A 21228-nucleotide genomic window follows, 5' to 3' on the forward strand; every position below is an offset into this window, starting at 1 on the left:
GGAGGGTGGAGTAAATCCAAAACGAATGTGGACTCGTACACGAGGTGGGCGGGGATTGAAGAGAAGGTGTGCCGGAGGCCAGCTGGGGGCGGGACTTCGTGCGCGGAGTCCGTGACGCGTCTGGGAGGGGGCGGGGTGTTACCGGCTCGCGGAGGTACCCGAAACGAGGTAAACGGATCGGTCTCTGCGATATAAAGAAGAGCCGCTGCCTACTCCCGTAGCTCTTTGAGTCGTTGGCCTGGTATTGATCATGTCTCTGAGAAGCAGGCTCTCGAGGCTTCTTCAGAAACAAGGGCATTCTGTGCTCAAGAAATCCGTTCACTCGGTGGCTGTGATCGGAGCCCCGTTCTCTAAAGGGCAGGTGAGAGAAGACTCCACGATGGGGCTTGTGGTGGGGCAGGACCCCCTCCCCCTTCTTCCTGGAAACCGGAGTAGGGTTTCCTCCGCGGAGCATCAGGGCGGGCAACCTTACCGAGTCTCCCGCTGGGGGATGAGATGGGGGGAGGGGTGAAGCCGAGCCCAAGCTCTTTGGGAAGGGGGTCGGAAGGGAGCACGTGGGGTCTTCCTGGGAGTGGAACGCTGCATACAGGGCGCGGTGAAGCCGGCAAATTTTAGCTTTAGGGATTCCAAGTTCGGAGGAAAGGCGGGGGAGAACACGAGGATCTCCCTTGTTAGGGATGGTTGGAGAGAGAGAGATGGTTTCTCCAGTGGGGCTGGAAAAGGAGAAATGGGCGGCTCCCCCACCACCACCCCAAGAGCATCGGGTAGCCTGAATCAGTCACTTAGTGAGGATTTAAGGCTCGGGGTTGCAGAGAAGGGAATTCATCTTAGAAAGGAGAAGGCGTTGACCTAGAAGATCAGTAAGTGGAGAAGACAGGAAGGTGCAACTGGCATAGGGAGAGGTTGTTTTGTTCTCTAGATAAAAGTAGGGGCGGGGTAGAGGAAAGAGCCGGTCCTGGGAATGGGAAGATTGAAGATTCAGCTAGTCCTAGCTCTGTGACCTTTAATAAGTCGCTTTACACTCCTTCCCCCACCTCCCACCCCCTGCTAGTCTCGGTTTTCTTAAAATGAATGGAACTAAATACATCTCCAAGGTCCCTAGTTCTGAAGTTCTGTGATGATATTGATTGTGGCTCTTTTCAAAGTGAAAATATCCGTAATGATGTTTACCTGACTTTTCCAATTCTGGGATCTCTCTGCCCCTGCACCCTAGCCTTTGGTGAATTAATAAAGTCTTGGGGGGGGGGGTTGGATTTAGTGCTCTAAATAATTTAACTAGCATTGAAGTACAGGTTAACTTTTCAGATTGTATCTTCATTCCCAACTTGAAATCAGTATCTCTTGTATTTATGTGACAGAAGCGAAGAGGAGTAGAACATGGTCCTGCAGCCATAAGAGAGGCAGGGTTATTGAAAAGGCTCTCCAACTTGGGTAAGTAATTGTGGTTTGCATTTGTGCGGAAGCTTTGAGTCAGTGCAAGTGGAAACTAATGTGGCAACCTAGGTCATTTCCTCTGAAATCTACTGTTGCCTTCAATTTGAAATAAACCTTTAAAGATAACATTTCAACACTAGTAATCATTAGCACCTTTTAATGCCAGGGACTTGAAGCAGACCTGAACCAAATTGTTAATGTATGCAGTATTGCTTTCTCTCAGGTTAAGTGATCAAAAAATAAAGGAAGAACTCTCAGTGGTTTACTTGGCTTCTTTTATTTCTCAACAAGTTCAATAAGATGACTTAAGGGTTTTATAATGATAAGGAATCAGTGATTGTTTTGCTAAAAAGTTCTCTCAATTTGCCCAGTTCAGTCATAACAGTGCCACTTATGACTCACCATAAGCTTATCCCCATTTCTTCTTTTAAAATTCTATTACTGTAAGAAAGTCACGTCATAGTAGTATTGCTGGAATAATTGACATGTGTGAGCATTGCTTAACAGCTAGGGAAAAATGAAAAGTCACTAAATGATGCATGATAATAGACAAGATTTAGAAAGTTTAAAAAAATTTTAATTAAAAAAAGAAAATAGTGACTAAAATATCAGTCATGATAATAGGAAAGCAATGTGGATAATTGAAAATTTCTAATTTTATACATAGGTTTCAACTTATTCCCTTGTAAATCCTCATACCAAAGCTGCCAATAAGTAACAAGACCTGAGTTTTCAATATGTTGAAATTTTTGAGTGAGCTGGATTTTTCTTTTTCTTTTTTTAATAACTTTTTATTGATAGAACTCATGCCAGGGTAATTTTTTACAACATTATCCCTTGCATTCACTTCTGTTCCGATTTTTCCCCTCCCTCCCCCGCTTTTCTCTTCCCCCCCCCCCTTCCCCAGATGGCAAGCAATCCTTTACATGTTGAATAGGTTACAGTATATCCTGGATACAATATATGTGTACAGAACTGAACAGTTTTCTTGTTGCACAGAGAGAATTGAATTCAGAAGGTAAGAAAAACAAGAATGCAAGCAGTTTATATTCATCAGTGAGCTGGATTTTCCAATCTCTCCTATGTACTATAACCCCCACAATACTGACTCATTGACTAGATGAATTTCCTGGTATAAATCCTCCTCTTTTATGGGATTTTGGAGCAAAGGATCCTTCATTTGTTCTTCCTTCCTCTTTTCCCCCTAGTCCCCAACCAAAGATAGAGCTTTGGCAAAACACCCTTTTCTACTATCTTAATATTCTTTCCTTTCTCCCTCCATGAGTATCCTTCCAACTGCCTTTTGGACAAGTACATTCATACTAGCCTGTTAAACTGTTTTTAAAACCAAGCATACCTTATTCCAGGAGGAATGATTTCAGACTTAATTGAAAGAGCAAGAGTAGAAAAATACAGTTATCATTTGGGATCTGTAGACCAGGATCATGTTTCAGCTTCTGCCCTTTCACTTAATCATCCCAAACCTCATCCCCAGTGTCCTGGCCCTGTTTTCTCTAGGAGCTGCTTCTGACCAAACTACTACACCTAGATTTCTTATAGTTATCTTCCCTTTGCCATGTTTGCCATGTCTGTTTTTTCCTTGAGCCCCTTTTTTGGTCAGTTTTGTTTTCTCAATAGCATTTTATTTTTCCAAATACATATTTTCATATATATAGTTTTTAACATTCATTTTTTAAAGTTTTTTGTTCCAATTTTTTTTCCCTCCTCACTTTACCCTCCAAGACAGCAAAAAATCCTTTTAAACATATTTCCATATTTGTCATGTTGTGCAAGAAGAATCAGATCAAAAAGAAAAATATCACAAGAATGAAAAAGCAAACAACAAAAAAGGTGAATATACCATGCTTTGAACCACAGTCTCTCATAGCTCGCTCTCTTTGGATGTGGATGGCATTTTCCATCCCAAGTCTATTGGTATTGTCTTGAATCATTGCATTGCTAAGAAGAGTGAAGACTATCACAGTTGATCATCACATAATTTTGTTGCTATGTACAATATTCTCTTGATTCTGTTGAACTCCTTTTTTTGAGACTGGTTTTAGGTAGGAACTACTCAGACAAACTTCATTGGGCTGCTAGCTTTTGTTGCCTCTTTCAGGCTTAACTACAAATACGTGGGTAAAGTTGTATTTCTCCTCCCCTCTTCTCAGAACAAGCAAGAATCCTTAACCTACTCCTCTATTATCCTCTTAATTGTTTCCTTTCTTGCAGGAGGTAGGAGATGACAGGGTTCTCACCCTTTAATAGTTTTTCCGTGCTATATAGGTTTGAGCCCCTTAGTGAGAAAACTCACCCCTAACTTGTGGTGGCTATTCAATGTTTGCCAGATCTTCATTTTTGCAAAATAGGCCATTAAATGGCCAAACATTTGCCCAATAATCACTACATAGCTCGGATGTCCAGGTTTCCCCAGTTTTTCTTTATATTTTTAAAATACTTTCCAATAAATGAGTGGTATAGAGGCAGTCAAATTGTTTGGGTCAAGTTTGGTGTTCCTGTTAGAAGCTTAATAGATGCTTTTATGGTCTTTTCTTATGAAAATAGAGCTATTCAAAACATTACCTCCTTTACCAAATGTTCTTGCTTCTGAAAGAAGCTCACCATTTGCTGGGTACAAAATGGGTCTGATTCATATACAGCTTTATATGAATATATAAAGTTGCAGATAATTTATATGCTTGCTGATTTATCTACTGACTTTCTTTCACTCTCTATGTTAATGGGGCTGCTAATAAGCAGTGAAAATACCTAAAAGGCAGATGAAGAGAGAAATCTGGATAATTAAGTCACAGAGTAAGAAAGACATATCTTGTATAATATACACATTATGTGATGAATAAATATCTTTTGGCCAACTGATTTGAACTATTGTGCAAAAAAAGATCCTGAGAAATCATAATAACTCGATCCCCTTGTTATATTCTGGACTAGATTTTGAAGTAATCTAAGAAACCTGATCTGCTCTTTTCTTGAAACTCCAGAGAAAGAATTCCTTCAAAGTTAATTAGAAATTTCTTGTCTCAGTACATTTACGGTCAGGAAGGTTGATTCATAGATCTAACTTGGGTTTTATTCTGCTACTGTAAACAATAGTTGCTGTTCCTCTCTTTTTCAGGAGATGGTTTCTTGTTACCTTTTGTTTTTATATCATCTATATTACCAAGTGTGTGTTTTTTTCCCCTTTCTGGAAAAACCATTCCTTTTAACAATAAGAACAACAAAAACATTCAAAATTAACCATCGTATGAAAATATAATATTCAGTGTTTTTACCATGTCCACTCTTCCAAAAAGAAGCAGAGGTGGGTACTGTCTCCTGTCTCTTCTTGGGGTCAGGCTTTGTCATTATGGTTCCAAAGCATTCAATTTTGATTGCTTTGTTCTTTCCATTTATATTGTTACTGTGTATAAAGTTTTCCTGGCTCTGCCTGCTTTATATTGGCTCATATAAATATTTTCATTCTTCTTTGAATTACTCATCTTCACTATTTTTAACAGTATGGTAAATATTCCATTACATTCATGTACCACAACTTGTTTAGCTATTCCCTAATTAGTAGGCACTTGTTTTATTTATTTATTTTTGCACTTGTTTTATTTCCAGCTTTTGACTACCACAAATGTGTTGATTTCCTAGAATCGAGTTTAGGGGTTTGGGTTTCAAAATTGTCCTTTTCCTGTTACTTGAAGTATTTCTTGTATTCTTGCTTTCTCCTCTTTTTCTCTAAAAGTCTTGTGTTTTTAAGCTCAGAAAGATGTCCAGCTGTTAAAACCAGCCAAAGTGGTTCTTAAGTAACCATTAATTTTATGTCCTACAGTCTCTGTTTTATGATGGGATATTTCAATTAAGACAAAATAGGAGAAATGTCTATTTAAGATACCTTAATCCTTTAAGACTTGGAAGTCACTTTTTAAAAGAAATGTCATTCTCCAACTTGGCTAGTTGTCTTCTAATAAAATTTGAACAATCTTAAACATTACTAAGATGAATAAGTGGTTTTTGTTCTACAACAATATAACTGTACTTTTTCTGTTGACTTTTTTTGTACACATACTGAGTAGTAGGATTTTTGAGTGAAAAAGCATGGATATCTTAATGTGTTTTTTAAAAAGCATAATTTCAAATTGCCTTTCAAAATATTTAGACCACATTCACAGCGTAAGCAAAAATATATTAGCACAACCTCTCCAATAGTGACTATTTCCATATCTTTAAAAATTTCCTACATGTGAGGTAAGAACTCGGAGTTGTTTTGATTTGGACTTCTTTTATTTGTGACTTGGTGGTTAATAGTTTGAAATTCTTCTTTTGATAATTATTTGTTCATATCCTTAGTTTATCCATTGGGAAATGATAGGCACTACCTTTTGATCTTCTACATTCGAAAGTGAACTCTACATTCTGGAGATGGCAAAAATAGATTCTGGAAATGAACTTCAAGCCGTAAATGACTGACTTAAGCATTAACTCTGCTGAGTCATCCTGAGGGCAATGAGTCCATTCCAAAAGTAGACATCCTTCAGTGCCTAAACAATAGGGACAACAAAATCCCTTACCACCTAGATCTGATTTCTTCATATATTTAAAAATTCTTATTTATACATACATATGTATGTATAATCTCTCCTATATAAATATTAAAACACCAAAACTTTCATGATTTAGACTCTTTTACCCATTATAACATCTAAATGAGTTTGTCTCTTCAAGAAATAGTAAGAATTATTAAAGGACAAAAGTATGTAAGATTTAGTTTTGGTTTTAAGTATATAGAAAAGACTTTTTTTTCCCTTTTAAAAAAATTGATGCTATCTCTTTAAATTGGTTTCTATAGATTTTTGAAAGGCTAGTTTTCAACTGAAGAAAGCAATTTTTTATTTCAGTAATTTTGACCTTTTTATTGCTTAAGTTTGTTATAATTTTTAACTAAAAAGTTTCTGGGTGCAGTGGATACAGCACCAACCCTGAAGTCAGGAGGAGCTGAGTTCAAACCTGACCTCAGACATTTAACATTTCCTAGCTGTATCACTTAACCCCAATTGCCTCAGGGGTTAAAAAAAATAAAGGAAAAAAAAAAGGCAAATCAAAAATAAAAAGCTTCCTTTAAGACTATTTTGACAGGCAGAGATTTTTCAGTCAGCACTGACTGAATCATTTATGATCATTTATGAAGATTCAGTTCTAGCTGCCACATTAAGGAGGAGGTAATATTTCATATCACTTTTGTTCATTCTTTATATTTCTATTATTTTAGCATTTTTCAACCTCACTAGGGAAGTTTCTAAAATGATACTGAAACTTTAGTTTTCATTGTTCTACATTTTTCATTTTTTTCAAGTATGATTTAAGTTTTCATTATATCACCTAATTATTGATTTATCCAATATACCCTATTAGCAGTCTGATACTGAATTTGAGGTAACTAAATCCATGGTTCTAGAAGTCTTCCAGTCTTCCTGGAACAAAAATGGGGAGAAGTTGTAATAGTTTGACATGTACAATATTACTGAGCAGTGTTAATATACTTCAAAGCCCACAGGGCACTAAGTAAAAAAGCAGCTAGATGATACAGTGTGTTGTATTGGACCTGGAGTCAGGAAGACCTGATTTCAGAATGTGACTTCTATCATTTACTGGCTGTGTGATCCTGCCCACATTATTTAACTTTCCTTGGCCTCTGTTTCCTCAACTGTAAAATGGTAATAATAGAACCTTCCTCCCAGGGTTGTTGTGAAGATAAAATAGATTCCATTTGCAGAAAGTATGACAGTCCCTGGAACATAAGCATTATGTTCCCTCTTTCCCTTAAAAAACAACAACAACAAAACAACAAACAAAAACAAGGAACTTTCCGTGTAAATACATAAAAATGACCTGCCATGGAAAGCAATTTTTCCATCTTTGACCTGGTTTTTCCAACCCTTTTAGAGGTACCCATGGAACTAATTTAAACTTTGTACCTATTTTTGAATAACTATCCAAAGTAGACAGTCCTTGGACTTGTTTTCCTTTTCTGAGTAGAAAAGGGGGAAGTTTCCTGCTTCATGGATTTTTTCATTTTGGATGGCAGAGAAAGCCCAGAAGATCCATTTAAAGAGGCATTATCCTGGGTCCTTGTTCTTCTTCCTGATGCTATTTAATCCTCATAATTACAGCAAATTTTTGATGAGGGTTTCCACTTTAAAATGTGGACATTCTCTGAAGAAGAACTGAGTGTTCTGGAACTAAAATAGAAAACCTTAAATTTTAAGTTTCTGTCTTTGTAATTATGGTAACTTGTCTCAGTACTTGACTTTCACCTCAAGGGAGACATCTATTTTTAAGACTATAGGACTATGTATTGAGTGGTTAGAGAACTAGTTTTAGAGACACAGACCCTGAGCTTCTTGCAGTTAGTATATATAGTCCTTCTAATTCTTGGCTATTTGCTTAACCTCTCAGTGGGCCACAGGCAAGTCTAAAAGATAATTAAGGATCTTCATTGATAGGACTTTCATTGGGCATTCCCTACCCTAACAAAATCACTTGTCCTGTTCTTTTCCCCTTTCTCTCTCTCACCAAAAAATGTAAGAGGGACTTAGAATCGATAAATTGCCTTGGTGAACTGTTTCCAATCTTCTGGCTTCTAGTGACACCCTAGGCTTCTTCCTAAATCACTCAGTGCTTATCAGACACAAAAAGTGTTATGTCTTCCTGGATGAAACTAAAGAATCCAGCTTGTTTCTGTGACAACTATTGACAAAAGAACTGTGAGATCGTTTTATCTATAAGAAAGATGTTTCTTAAAGGAGAAGGATGGCTCCATTTTAAAAAGAATGATCATTTTTTTAGTTGCCTAGTAAATGTGTGAGTATATTGTATAAATATGTATTTCTTTTCAGTTTTGAGTGTTAATGATTTTGTCCTAATAACTAGTATTTGTAAAGTATTTTTTAAGGTGAGATAGCATTTGTTATTTCATTTGATCCTCACAACTTTATAAATAAGGTAAATTATCCCTATTTAATAGATTAGGGAAATGAGGCTGGGAGAAAGGTAAGGCATTTGCCCAGAGACATACAGGGAGTGTCTTGCATTTTAACTTGGGCCTTCTGGCTTCAAGTTCATCTTTCAAGCTAATACTACAGTATCTAGTTTTTATTCCTGCTTTGAAAAGTCCTTGTCATTTTCCAGTTTTTGAATCCCAACTTTTAATATTGCTATGACTGTCCAATTCCTTCAGGATACAGCCTCAACTATTTCAGTGGCTAATTTATTACAGAAAGGATCACAGACCTGTTCAAATAATTTTGTTCTTGTAACACCAGCTTTTCTTTGCTTATTGTTTCTGCTTCTGAGGATGATAAGAACAATACTTTTTCCAAATTCTTTTTAGTGTCCTCTAGTTGGTCAGAGAAATGTTTTCAGGGAAAGTTAATTGAAGAAATTTTTTTTCCCCTTCTGATTCATTTTCTGTGTCTAGAAACCCTTGGCTTTTTCAATCCTAAATGTCTAGCCTTGCGTGGGATTATCCTCAGAAGAAGAGGGAAATTACAAATCTTAAAAGGCAGTTTTAAAAATTTTCATGTTCAATTAGATATGAACTTTCATTTAGGGTTTTCAAAAAGCCAGGTATGAGTTAATACATTCTGTCCCTAAACTATTCTTTAGCAACAAGGATCCTTTTGACTTACTGATACTTGAACTACTTGCTAGGTTAATGAATTGCCAGGTATCAGTGGTATTTCTGTAAGGCAAGCCCAGATGTTTATGACAGAGAAGCATTCTTGTTGAATAACTTGTCTCTTTATGAAAATTCAAAAAAGTATTGTCTCTGAATATATAAGATGGCCTATTTTAAAATAAAATTTGTTTACTACTTTCCATATTGTGAGGATTAATGTAATTTTTCATACAGAGAGCTCAAAGCTGCTTGGATTAATAGGTCTCTTTGTATGCTGGCAATGTATGCTTGTGTTGACATTGTCTTCAGGAGTTTACCTTACTTTCATTGAAATCCCATCTATTTTGCTTTTTTTCCTTCTTCCCTGATCATGTAGTATTTTGATTGAGAGAAAAAAAATCTTTCCTGATGAGTAATAATGCTTAGGAAGTTTCCTAATTCCTTCATACTGTTCTATTTATTTACTAGTATCATTTTTTTCCATTTTGGTTCTCCTCTGTAGAATCCTGATACAAAGAATATGTGCACAATCTTTCAGCTAGTCTTCTTTTGAATTTGCCCTAATTTCCCACTGCTATCTGAAGATAGCTTAAAATGCCTTTTTGGACAAAGCCTGGCAAACATTTATTAATATACAATCATTCTTGCTTAAAAAGAAACTGGCAAAGTTTTCCCTTTTAATTGAAATTCTCTGACTCTAGCATTTCCCACTTACATTTTATAGCAATCCTAAAATAAAAGACAGTTCTACCCCGGAGTAAAACACAGGGACATAGTTTAAGTTTAGAGGTTTTAATTTGCTTAACAAGAAGAATAGCAATGTCCACTGTGAAGAAACTCCTTCCTGAACTTTGTTGGTTCTTTATCCCTGCCATGTCCAGTAACTGTGGGTGTCTCTGAAGATTCTATCCTTGACTCTCTAATTTTTCCCCATTCAATGACATTACTTGGTAATTTCATCATAGGTTCTTTATGAATGATTCCCAGGCCTAGTCTTTCTCCTCATCTTTAATTAGGTGCCTCACCAATTTCATTTTAAATAGCTTGAACTGGATGTTCTTGTAAGCTTTTCAAGCTCATCTTCTGAAAAACAATTTTCCTCATCTTTTCCCCAAAACCTTCCCCTCTTCCAAACTTTGCCATAACTATTAAGAACACCATCATCCTTCATATCACTTAGGTCAACAACCTTCAAATCACTCTTACCCTCTTTCACTTCACATATCTTATTGGTTGCCAAATTTTGTTTTTTTTCTATCTTCATAACATCTTTTTTATAGTTCACTTTCTTTCACACAGACACCATCCTAATTTAGGCCCTTATCACTTCTTGTCCAGACTGTAATAAGAAAGATATGATTTCACCATACACCGAGCAAATTGGCAAAGGCAAAAAAAAATTGGAAGAGTTGATACTGAAGGGATTTTGGAAAGATAGGTACACTACTGCATTGTTCATGAAGCTGTGAATCAGTACAGCCATTTTTGAAAACAGCTTATAATTATACAAATAAAGTGACTCAAATTTCCTTTTTTTTTTGCCTAGAGATTTTACTTCTAGGCAAATACTCCAAGGAAGTCACTGATAAAAAGAAAGAAGCCCTATGTACAACAGAACGATTATGGCAACACTTTTTGTGGTAGTAAGCTAGAAACAAAGTAATGGCTAAACATCTCTCTGGATGTAGATGGCTCTCTTCATCACTGCACAAGTGGAACTGGTTTGAATCATCTCAATGTTGAAGAGAGCCATCTCCATCAGAACTGCTCGAAAGACTCCTTTTTAAATGAATTAATTGGATTCCCTGCCTTTTTAAGTGCCAGAAATGGCGCAGCAACGAGAGAAACAGCACCAAAGACAGGCCTATTTCCTACCATTTTGCTTTAGAACTTTGTAGCTTTTGTTGTTCTGCTCCTCATATTTTTGTTTGGTTATCTGTAGGCTCCTATAAGGACTCTTTGTTTAGTCTTTGAACTTAAGGTCTTAAAGTAATTTTGGAGTTTGAAAGTCTAGTGTTAGAAATGAGGCTCTTTTGTATTTGGAATGCTTTTCTTGAAAAAAGCTTGTATATGGAAAACCATATATGCAAAGACTACATTGAAAAATAGCACAAAAAGCAACTGAACCCAGAGTCTAATACTGAATCCAGAGGGCAGACCTCCACAAAAGCTGAATATGATAGACAGAGTCACTGTATTGGTCAGTTCCAATTGATTGTTATTCTTTGTACAAGGATTATTATCCTTGTGTACATCTCTGAATAGGTTTGGGGATTGGGGAAGATAGATAGGGAAAAGATTGTGATGTTATAAAAATACATACCCACATATCTTTTTATTTTCCATCTCCCATCTATATGCAACAAAAGTATTCAAGTTTCTTTGAAAACTTTATCTCCTTTGGTTATACTGGCAAAGAATAAAAATGCCCTTCTGCAATTTTCCTTCAGGCCCATGTATTTGGCCTCCTGCTTTGAACCTTTGTGTTTTGGTTAATCCAGATAGCTATTTCTTATGCAAAAAGTAGACTTTTTCAGTTTGTAGGAAAATATCTATATCTGTAGATAATGATATACTGATATTCTGATATATTGATATGTATGTATGATACACACATATTGTAGATAATAATCCTTTTAGCAAAAATTGTGAAGGAGGGATACTTATGAATATTTTTATCAGAATTCCCATTATTTTGGTCACAAACCTAGTCATCTTTTGAATATCCAGAAATAATATTAATGCCAGTAAGCTCACATTGTAAATGAAGCAACCAATTATATAGATTCTTAGTTTTGTTTTCCAAGCCTACAATCAATCAATCAATCAACCAATCAATTAAGATTGATATTCCCAAGAATAGGGTAGAATCTTGTTTTTCAACTTGAAATGACACAATTAGGACTAAATTCTAACAGCACTTAGGAAATATCATTCCCTTGTGCATACCTTACAGAGAAAATTGTTTAGGTTGAACACTACAGGTATTTTAAGAGTTTGTGTAGTTAATGCCATCTGGGATCTCTACCTTGAGCTAACACTCTGTGCCTCATTTTCTTCTATTTAGGAACTTAGTTAATATTCTCAGGATTCTAAGAAGGTTGGAGTATATTAATTCCACCATCCTTTCTGCTTTGGTTATCCTTTGATCCACTGACAGATCAAGTTTATACAGCTCTCAACAGTTTAACATGTACTTTCCTCACAATGAACAAAGGAGGAACTTCAGTGCTTCAGAAAGTACCATCCATGCCCTCTGGGTCGGGGAGTGTTTTGGGACACATGATATAAAAACAAAAGATAACAATCAAAATTTAAAGCATTTAAAATTTGTGGAGGAAAAGTTTGAGTCATTAAAAGCATTGTACAGTTTCCCAAAGGTATTCTAGTTTGTTGTTCTCTTTCTGTTATTTTCTGGGTCCATTTCAGGGCCTATTCAAGATGGAGCAATTCTGTGGGTTATCTGTCTAATTATGTGTCATAGTAGTTGGGTGCACAGTGGGTACTGCTGGGCCTAGATTCAGAAAAACTCACGTTCAAGTCTCTTTCTAGTGTGACCCTCAGTTTCCTCATCTGTAAAGTTGAGATAACAATAATATCTACCTCTTAGAATTGTTGTAGGATCAAATGAGATAATATTAGAAAGCTTTTACTCTACTGTGTTGTCCTATGGTAAGCACTATGCAAATGTTAGCTATTATTGTTATATATTAAATTAACTTGCCTAAAGTATCTAGCTTTGGTCTAGTAAGGCTACTGAGAGAGTCAACATATCTATTGTTTTTACATTACCTTCATTTTCAAATATATGCCTCCCCTTTTCTGAGCTCAAGAGCCTTCTGTTACAAAGAACAAAAAGCAGTAGCAGAAGAAAGGAGAAGGGCACACAGTTAAGCAAAACTAACCAGAACCAGTCAAATCTGAGGATATGTACAGTGTTTGACAATCATAGTACCCTAGAAATAAGATACTCAACTTTTCTTAATTTCTTAGTTTTCTAGGCTTCTCTCTAAAATGAAGTTGCATAAAAAGGTGCCAACTTGCCCTGATAGGAGTTTCTCTTTGGGAGCTCCCTACACCAATGAGAACTTAAGTCTAGTTCCAAGATCCTTTCTACTATGTCTTTTGATCTTCGTTGCTATCTCTTCGTTGCTATCTCTGGGATATTTGTTATAATTACACTACATCCGGTTATCTTTTTTTGTTGCCATTCTTTCTGTTTACACACATTTGTTGTCATTTTTTATGCATACTGTTTACCTGGTTTGGCTTACTTTATTCTGCAACAGTTCACATAAGACTTCTGTTGCTCCTTCACATTTTTCATGTTCATTATTTCTTCTGGTATAATAATATTCCATCATATTCATATATTACAACCATTTCCCAATTCAACAAGTATGTGCTTTATCTTATTTTTGGTACCCCCAAAAGTATGTCTTGACAACTTAAAATAAAATTTAAAAATCATAGATAACCCTTTTATTCTGATTTGACATTTGCTAACCATAACCTAAACAATTTTAACTCCCCCCTGCAAATTATGCAAAGTGCCTTCCCTGAAATCAATTAAGCAAGTTTTGATAATAGCCACTCTTGTGACTGACTTCGTTACATGTTTAGTGACTGTTAACAAAAATGGATTCTAGACTTGCATTTACATTTAGTGGATATATAACTTTGTCCTGAAATTTCTCTACATAATACACTTCTTATAATGAGAAGCAAGCCAGTCTTTTATCTCAAAAGGCTGGGGTTTTTTCCTAGTGCCAATTAAAGTTGCTCTTTCTTGTTTGTGGGATGCCTCTTTCATGCCTTCCAACTTGATTCTAGGATGCTTTGACCTCCATTGGGTTTCAGGTTGTGAATTATTTTTGCTCTATGGCTGCCATGTTTATGTTGATTAGTAGCTCCACCAACTTAATTAAATCCTAGAATCTGAGTTGAAGATATCTAAAACATCTAATACAACCTGAAGCACCAATTCCTATTTATAATCAGGACGAAACTTATTATCGAACATCTCTGCTGGCAAAATTCTTCAGTGGCTTGGGCATAAAAGTTGGCATAAAAAGGTCATTGAGGGGGCAGTTGGGTAGCACAGTGGACAGAGCACCAACCTTGAAGTCAGGAGGACCTGAGTTCAAATCTCTTCTCAGATACTTAACACTTCCTAACTATGTGACCCTGGGCAAGTTACTTAACCCCATCTCAGCAAAAAAACAAAACAGTCATTGAGGAAGACTGAGTTCTCTTACCAATCCATCAGTTATTGAGATTTCAATATATCCTGCTAATTACTTTTATTCTAGGCTTCCCAGGCTGAAGACATATTCTTCATGGTCAATTCTTCTATACCATCAAGGGTATGTCCTCTCCCCACCCCAATCTTATTATGCCTCAAAAAGAAACACAGAATGATTATTTTCATTGATAAAATCAAATTGTTAAAGCCAAAACAGTAAATAAATAAAAACCAAGGACTTAATGTATCTGTGACTTGAATTGAATATATCCAGAACCAATTTTTCTTTGTCTCATCTTATTTATTGATTATTCCATAACTGGACACTGACTTTTTTCTCTATCTTGATTACACCTTTTCCTGATTGGTTCAGTTCCTTCAATTTTTTGCAAGTCCAACCTTAAGAGAAAATCATAGAATATGATTTTGTCACTTTTGGTGTTTTTTTTTTTTTTTTTAAACACAATACTGTTTCTTCCCTACACCTAGTCCACTATCTCCTTGCCTAGAGCTGAGAAGCATGATCTATTATTATCAGCCTCCAGGAGTCATGATTAGTCATTAATTAGAATTTTGAAATCCTTTCAGTGTTTTCCTTTATATTAAGTGATCATTTCCAAAATTGTTCTCCTGGTTCTGTTTACTTGGATAGCATCAATCTGCACAAGTCTCTCCGAGCTTCTGAATTTTTTATAACTGTCTTTATCTGGTAGCACAATAATATCCCATCACATTAGCTGTTCCATAAAACAAGTGCCCACTTGATTTCCAGTTCTCTCCTACTAAAATTCTGAGTAGAATTCCTCATTCTCATTTCTAAAAGACAGGATTGGCCTCAGAATTTTTTTAAATATTATTTTATTTTTCCAAATACATGCAAAGATAGTTTTTAATGTTCACATTTGCAAAACTGTGTTCCAAATTTTTCTCCCTCTCTCAACTCCTCCTCCCCAAGACAGCAATACAAAATAGGTTAAACATGTGCAATTCTTCCAAAAGTTTTTAAATGACTAAAATAAAATAGAATTACAAAGGAAACCAATTATATTGAAATATATTTATCATAAAAGGGAAAAATTAATGAACCCCCAGGTTAAGAAGCCCTGATCTAAAGAATCCTCTACCTCTAAATTTTATGGTCTATAATATCTCTATCAAGTAATTGATTTACATTTTATCAAGAAATTTCAGTGTCTTAGCCCAAAAGAACTAATTTTTGATTTCAGAGGACCATTCTAATTATCCTATACAATCAATTGCCTGTGCCTCCTTCAGTTAGAGCAGATATTCTAAGACAAATATTTACCACAGTCTTTAAGATTAATTCTTAAACTACTCAGAAGTTCAGTACTCATATGTGTGTGAATGATCTAATTATTCACTCAACTTGAAAGTAATAACTTTACTTTCCTATATAAGAAATGAGCAGATTTGGTACTAAAATGCCCTAACAGTTGGGGTTCTAGTTAAAATTATGCAAGGGAGGCAAAGGGAGACAAAGAATACCTTTCTTTAACATGGAAGAGACTTGCTGAATTAGGAAAAGGAAGATAAACAAACTTATTTGCTTGCTTCTGACCAAAGAAATGAATCATAGTTAACTGTGCTGGTTATGTGCTATTTTACAGAGAATGAACTGATTTTTCCAGTAGTAATTTTATTTATTTTTATATCTTTTGCTTTTATATTATCTTTATTCCTAAATGTATTCCTTGTTCACAGTGCCATGCCTTGTAACACAGAATGAAAGAAGGGAAAAAAAAAAAAAAAAACAACTAGTAGTTCAGCAAAATATATGTGTATATCTTTTCTACATATATAGAGATTTAGGGAGGTGTGCATTTTCTTTGGGGTCAATTTTGTTCAGTTGTTTTTCAGTTATATTGAACTTTGTGACCTGTTTGGGATTTTCTTGCCATTTCTTTCTCCATCAGCTTTTATAGGTGATGACACTGAGGCAAACAGGGTTAAGTGACATATCTAGGGTCACACAGCTAATAAATGTGAAGGCCAGATTTAAACTCAGGAAAAGGAGTCTTCCTGACTCCAGACCCTGCACTCTATCCACTGCATCACATATGTGCCAAACTTGGTCATAATTAAAGCATTCATTGTTTCATTCTATTTGCATTACTGTAGTCAATATTTTACATTGTTTTCCTGGTTCTTAAGCTCATTTCACTTTGCATCAGTTCATATAAGATTGCCTAAATTCTTCATATTCCATGTTTTAAATGGGAGCTATTTCATGTCACAGTCAATTGATGAACATTTACTTTGTTTCCACAGTAGTGCTTTGATATTACAGAGGATTATGAATATATTGATACACATAGACTTTAACCTCTTTGGGGGAATATCCCTAGTAAGGTCTCAGCATCAAAGGGCAACCATTTTTCAGGGAGAGAGGGTAAAAATAATCATTTATATAGTGCCTACTGCAACAGTTAGGCACTGTGCTTCACAGATATTATCTCATTTAATCCAGAACATCCCTACTAAGTCAGTGCTGTTATTTTCCCCATTTACAATTAAGGAAACTTAAGGGAAAAAAGGTGAAGGGGCTTGTCTCTGATCAAGTTCCCAAGGCTGAATTTGAACTCCCAGCATCCTGATTCCAACTGATCTATCAACCTTACCACTTAGCTGTGTCACACTTTAGTAACTTACATTACTTTTCAGAATGTCTGGATCAGAATTCTTTTTTTTTATATATATTTTATTGAATTTTAGTTTATTTTATTATTTTCAATTAAATTTTAATCTGGTTTAGTTTCAGTCGGGAGTTTTGCTGAACAAATGCAGCCTTTGAGACCTTTAATGTAATGGATGAGACTTGGCTTTGAAACCAGGAATACTTAGTTTGGTGTTTTTGCTTGCTTGTTTTATTTTTTCCCACTTAATAATTTTTTTTTCAATTACATGTAAAAATATTTTTCAACATTCATTTTTGTAAGATTTTAAGTTCCAAATTTTTCTCCCTGACCCCCACCCGGGACAGTAAGCAATCTGACATAGGGTATATATGTACAGTCACGTTAAATTATGTTCATATTAGTAATGTTGAGAAAGAAAAATCAGAAAAGGGAAAAACCACAAGATAGAAAAAAACAAAAACAAAAATAGTCAAACTTTTCATGCTTTGATATCCATTCAGACTTCATAACTCTTCCTCTTGGATGTGAATGACAATTTTTTTTTTATTACAAATCTATTGAAATTGTCGTGGATCATTATATTACTGAGAAGAGCTCAGTCTATCATAGTAATACATCAGAATTCTTTCAAAAAAATTTCACAGAATCATAAAACAGTATATTCTAGCTCTTTGCTTTGCCCTCTAGTTATAATAGATCTGGATAGTTTTGTTCTGCTCATGGAGTCATTCATTTCAGTCTGTGATTTAGTCTGATCTTCTAAGATTGGGTAAGATTTTACCACTTCTAAGCTATTCTGATTCTTTTCTCAAGAGTTTAAACAAATTTCCTTGTTTATACTTCTTGTAAAAAAAATTTTTCCCCCTCTTGCAGTTTCTGCTTGTGGTCAAGGAGTTAATATCCCCTTAAGGGGAAATCTTAAGCAATAATTTGATTCATTTACTGATCTCTCCAGTTTTTAGTTCCTCAACTGGGCTTTGAGCCAGAGCCGCCCTTGCTGTACTTTTAGATGAAATTGTTGGATCTGTTTGGTCTTGATCTAATAAGTCACTTAGATTCCGGAGCTGACTTGCTCCTCCCAACGTTAGACCTTCTCATTATACTGGTTCTTCATGACCCTCTGTGGCATCGTAGGACAAGATTCTAGAGATATTTAGAAGTCCTAATATATCCCACTCTAAGTTGACCTTAATTCTGGTCCATACTATTCCCCTTTGACTTTATAATCACCCTGAGCATTTTCAGATGCTTTTGCTGTTCCCAGACAACTTTACAGGCTCTTGGCTCTTCTCTGTGCTGGGAGTGTATAGACTTCTTTAATTGGACAGGCTTTGCTGGCTGTCTGCTTTTCAATTGTCTTGGGAAAGACAAAAGTTGAAATTTTGTGTGTGTGTACACAACTCTGGTTTAAAAGATGGAGTTTCCTCTAAAAACTACATTTATTGTAGTTCCTTAATTTAAAAAAATTTTCAATAGTATTCTATTTTCCAAATACATATCAAGGTGGTTCTCAACATTCTTTTTAGTAAGACTTTGTGTTCCAGATTTTTCTCATTTCTTTTCTTACTTCCCTCCCTCCCCAAGACAGCAAACAATTTGATATAGGTTAAATATGTCTTAATTAATTTACACATATTTTGAACAGACACTTCTCATATGAAGAAATTGAAACTATTTCTAGCCATATGAAAAGATGCTCCAAGTCATTATTAATCAGAGAAATGCAAATTAAGACAATTCTGAGATACCACTACACACCTGTCAGATTGGCTAGAATGACAAGGAAAGATAATGAGGAATGTTGGAGAGGATGTGGGAAAACAGGGACACTAATACATTGTTGGTGGAATTGTGAACACATCCAGCCATTCTGGAGAGCAATTTGGAACTATGCTCAAAAAGCTATCAAACTGTGCATACCCAGCAGTGTTACTACTGGGCTTATATTCCAAAGAGATTTTAAAGAAGGGAAAGGGACCTGTATGTGCAAGAATGTTTGTGGCAGCCTCCTTTGTAGTGGCCAGAAACTGGAAACTGAATGGATGCCCATCAATTGGAGAATGGCTGAATAAATTGTGGTATATGAATATTATGTAATATTATCATTCAGTAAGAAATGACCAACAGGATGATGCTGGAGAGACTTACAAAGTGATGCTGAGTGAAATGAGCAGGACCATGAGATCATTATATACTTCAACAACAATACTATATGATGATCAATTCTGATGGATGTGGCCATTTTCAGCAATGAGATGAACCAAATCAGTTCCAATAGAGCAGTAATGAATTGAACCAGCTATTCCCAGCGAAAGAACTTTGGGAGATGACTATGAACCACTACATAGAATTCCCAATTGTACACTATTTCAAAGTCCGATTCTTTTTGTACAGCAAAATAACAGTTTGGACATGTATATTTATATTGTATTTAATTTATACTTTAACATATTTTAACATGTATTGGTCAACCTGCCATCTGGGGGAGGGGGTGGAGGAAGGAGGGGAAAAATTGGAACAAAAGATTTGGCAATTGTCAATGCTGTAAAATTACCCATGCATATAATTTGTAAATAAAAAGCTATAAAAAAAAAAGAAAAAAAATTTACACATATTTTCATATTTGTCATTGTGCAGAAAAAGTGAGACCAAAAGTGAAAAAACCACAAGAAAAAAACAAAAAGGTGAAAATACCAAGTTCAATCCACATTCAGTCTCCACAGTTCTTTTTGGATGCAAATGGCACTTTCCTTCCCAAGTTTATTGGAACTGCCTTGAATTATTTCATTGTTGAAAAGAGCTAAATCTATCACAGTTGATCATCACATAATCTTGTTAACTATGTACAGTGATTCTTGGTTCTGCTCACTTTACTCAGCATCAGTTCAGGCTTTTTCTGAAATCATTATTTCATAAAGAACAATAATAGGTTATTATTTAATATTATTATATTGTATTATATGTTATAATAATATAAATATTAATATACCATAATTTATTCAACCATTCCCCAATTGATGGACATTCACTCAATTTCCAGTTCTTTGCCATTACAAAAAAGGCTGCTATAAATTTTTGCACATGTGGGTCCTTTTCCTTTTTTATGAACTCTTTGGAATACAGACCCATTAGTGAGAGTTCTGGATCAGATGGTATACACAGTTTTATAGCAATTTGAGCATAGTTCTAAATTGCTTTCCAGAATGATTAGATTATTTCACAATTCCATCAAAGATGCATTAATGTCCTGGTTTTTCCAAATCCTTTCTAACATTTACATTATCTTTTCCTGTCATATTAGCTAATGTAAGGGATGTGAAATAGTACATCAGAATTGTCTTAATTTGCTTTTCTCTAATCAATAGTGATTAGAGCATTTTTTCATATGATTAGAAATGGCTTTACTTTCTTCATCTGAAAATTGCCTGTTTCATATCTTTTGACCATTTATCAATTGGGGAATGACTTGTATTCTCATAAACATTATTATTTCTTGATAATTATTCAACCTGGTACAAATGTTAGTTTTTTATTGGAGTAGATGTTGGGGAGCTGGGCACTGTCTACTCTCTATTTAGGGCAGTCACTTTAGCTATAAGTTCTCTTCCCTAAAACTATTTGTGCTCTTTTCATGCCTTAATATTTTCTCAGGCCATTATTGCAGTCCTCTGTAAAGTCTTCTTCCCAATCTCTACACATTAGTTAACCAGCTAAACTCTATACTCTTTTCTCATGCTAATTATACCCTCCACAAATCAATACTAATGTAATCTCAACTGGTCCTCTCATTGCTGCAAAGCAATTCTCTTTTCTTCCTGATTGTATATCTTTCTCACTAGAGTTGCTCTTCTGACTTCAAACCATTTTCTCATCAGAGGATTTTATCTCAACTGAAAAAATAAAGGGCATTTGGTTCTCTGAAGGGGCTCTTTTCCTTGCTAAGACAAGCACTCCATTCCATGCCTTTTCTTTGCCAACAGTTTGCCCCTGTTATCCTCCCTACCTATAAACTAAAGCAGTAAGCATTAATTAAGCCTATAAACAAAGCATTCCCCCCCTCCTTAAATCCTCTTGAGCTTGCTGTTCCCACATTGTCTTTTGTCTCTTTCCTCTCTCAGCCAAACTTGTTGAAAGAACTATCTATGCAGTCTCCAAGTCTTATCTTTTGACTTTTAAAAGTTTTTAATATTTTATTTTTATTTTGAACT

General features: G+C 35.3%; 1 protein-coding gene across 2 annotated transcripts in view; it reads left to right on the forward strand.

Moving 5' to 3' along the window:
* The first annotated feature begins 3 nt into the window (after positions 1-3).
* ARG2 (arginase 2) overlaps positions 4-21228 on the forward strand; it is a 40171-nt gene continuing 18946 nt past the window's right edge. The window contains exons 1-2 of one of the 2 annotated variants that reach the window (XM_051977879.1): positions 4-361; positions 1359-1431. In XM_051977879.1, coding sequence (XP_051833839.1) covers positions 251-361; positions 1359-1431 — 184 coding nt within the window. In that variant the 5' untranslated portion in view covers positions 4-250. The remainder of the gene's footprint in view (positions 362-1358; positions 1432-21228) is intronic. The other variant, XM_051977878.1, reaches the window with a different exon arrangement.

This window comes from Antechinus flavipes, chromosome 2, assembly GCF_016432865.1.
Source record: "Antechinus flavipes isolate AdamAnt ecotype Samford, QLD, Australia chromosome 2, AdamAnt_v2, whole genome shotgun sequence".
NCBI classification, from domain to species: Eukaryota; Metazoa; Chordata; class Mammalia; order Dasyuromorphia; family Dasyuridae; genus Antechinus; species Antechinus flavipes.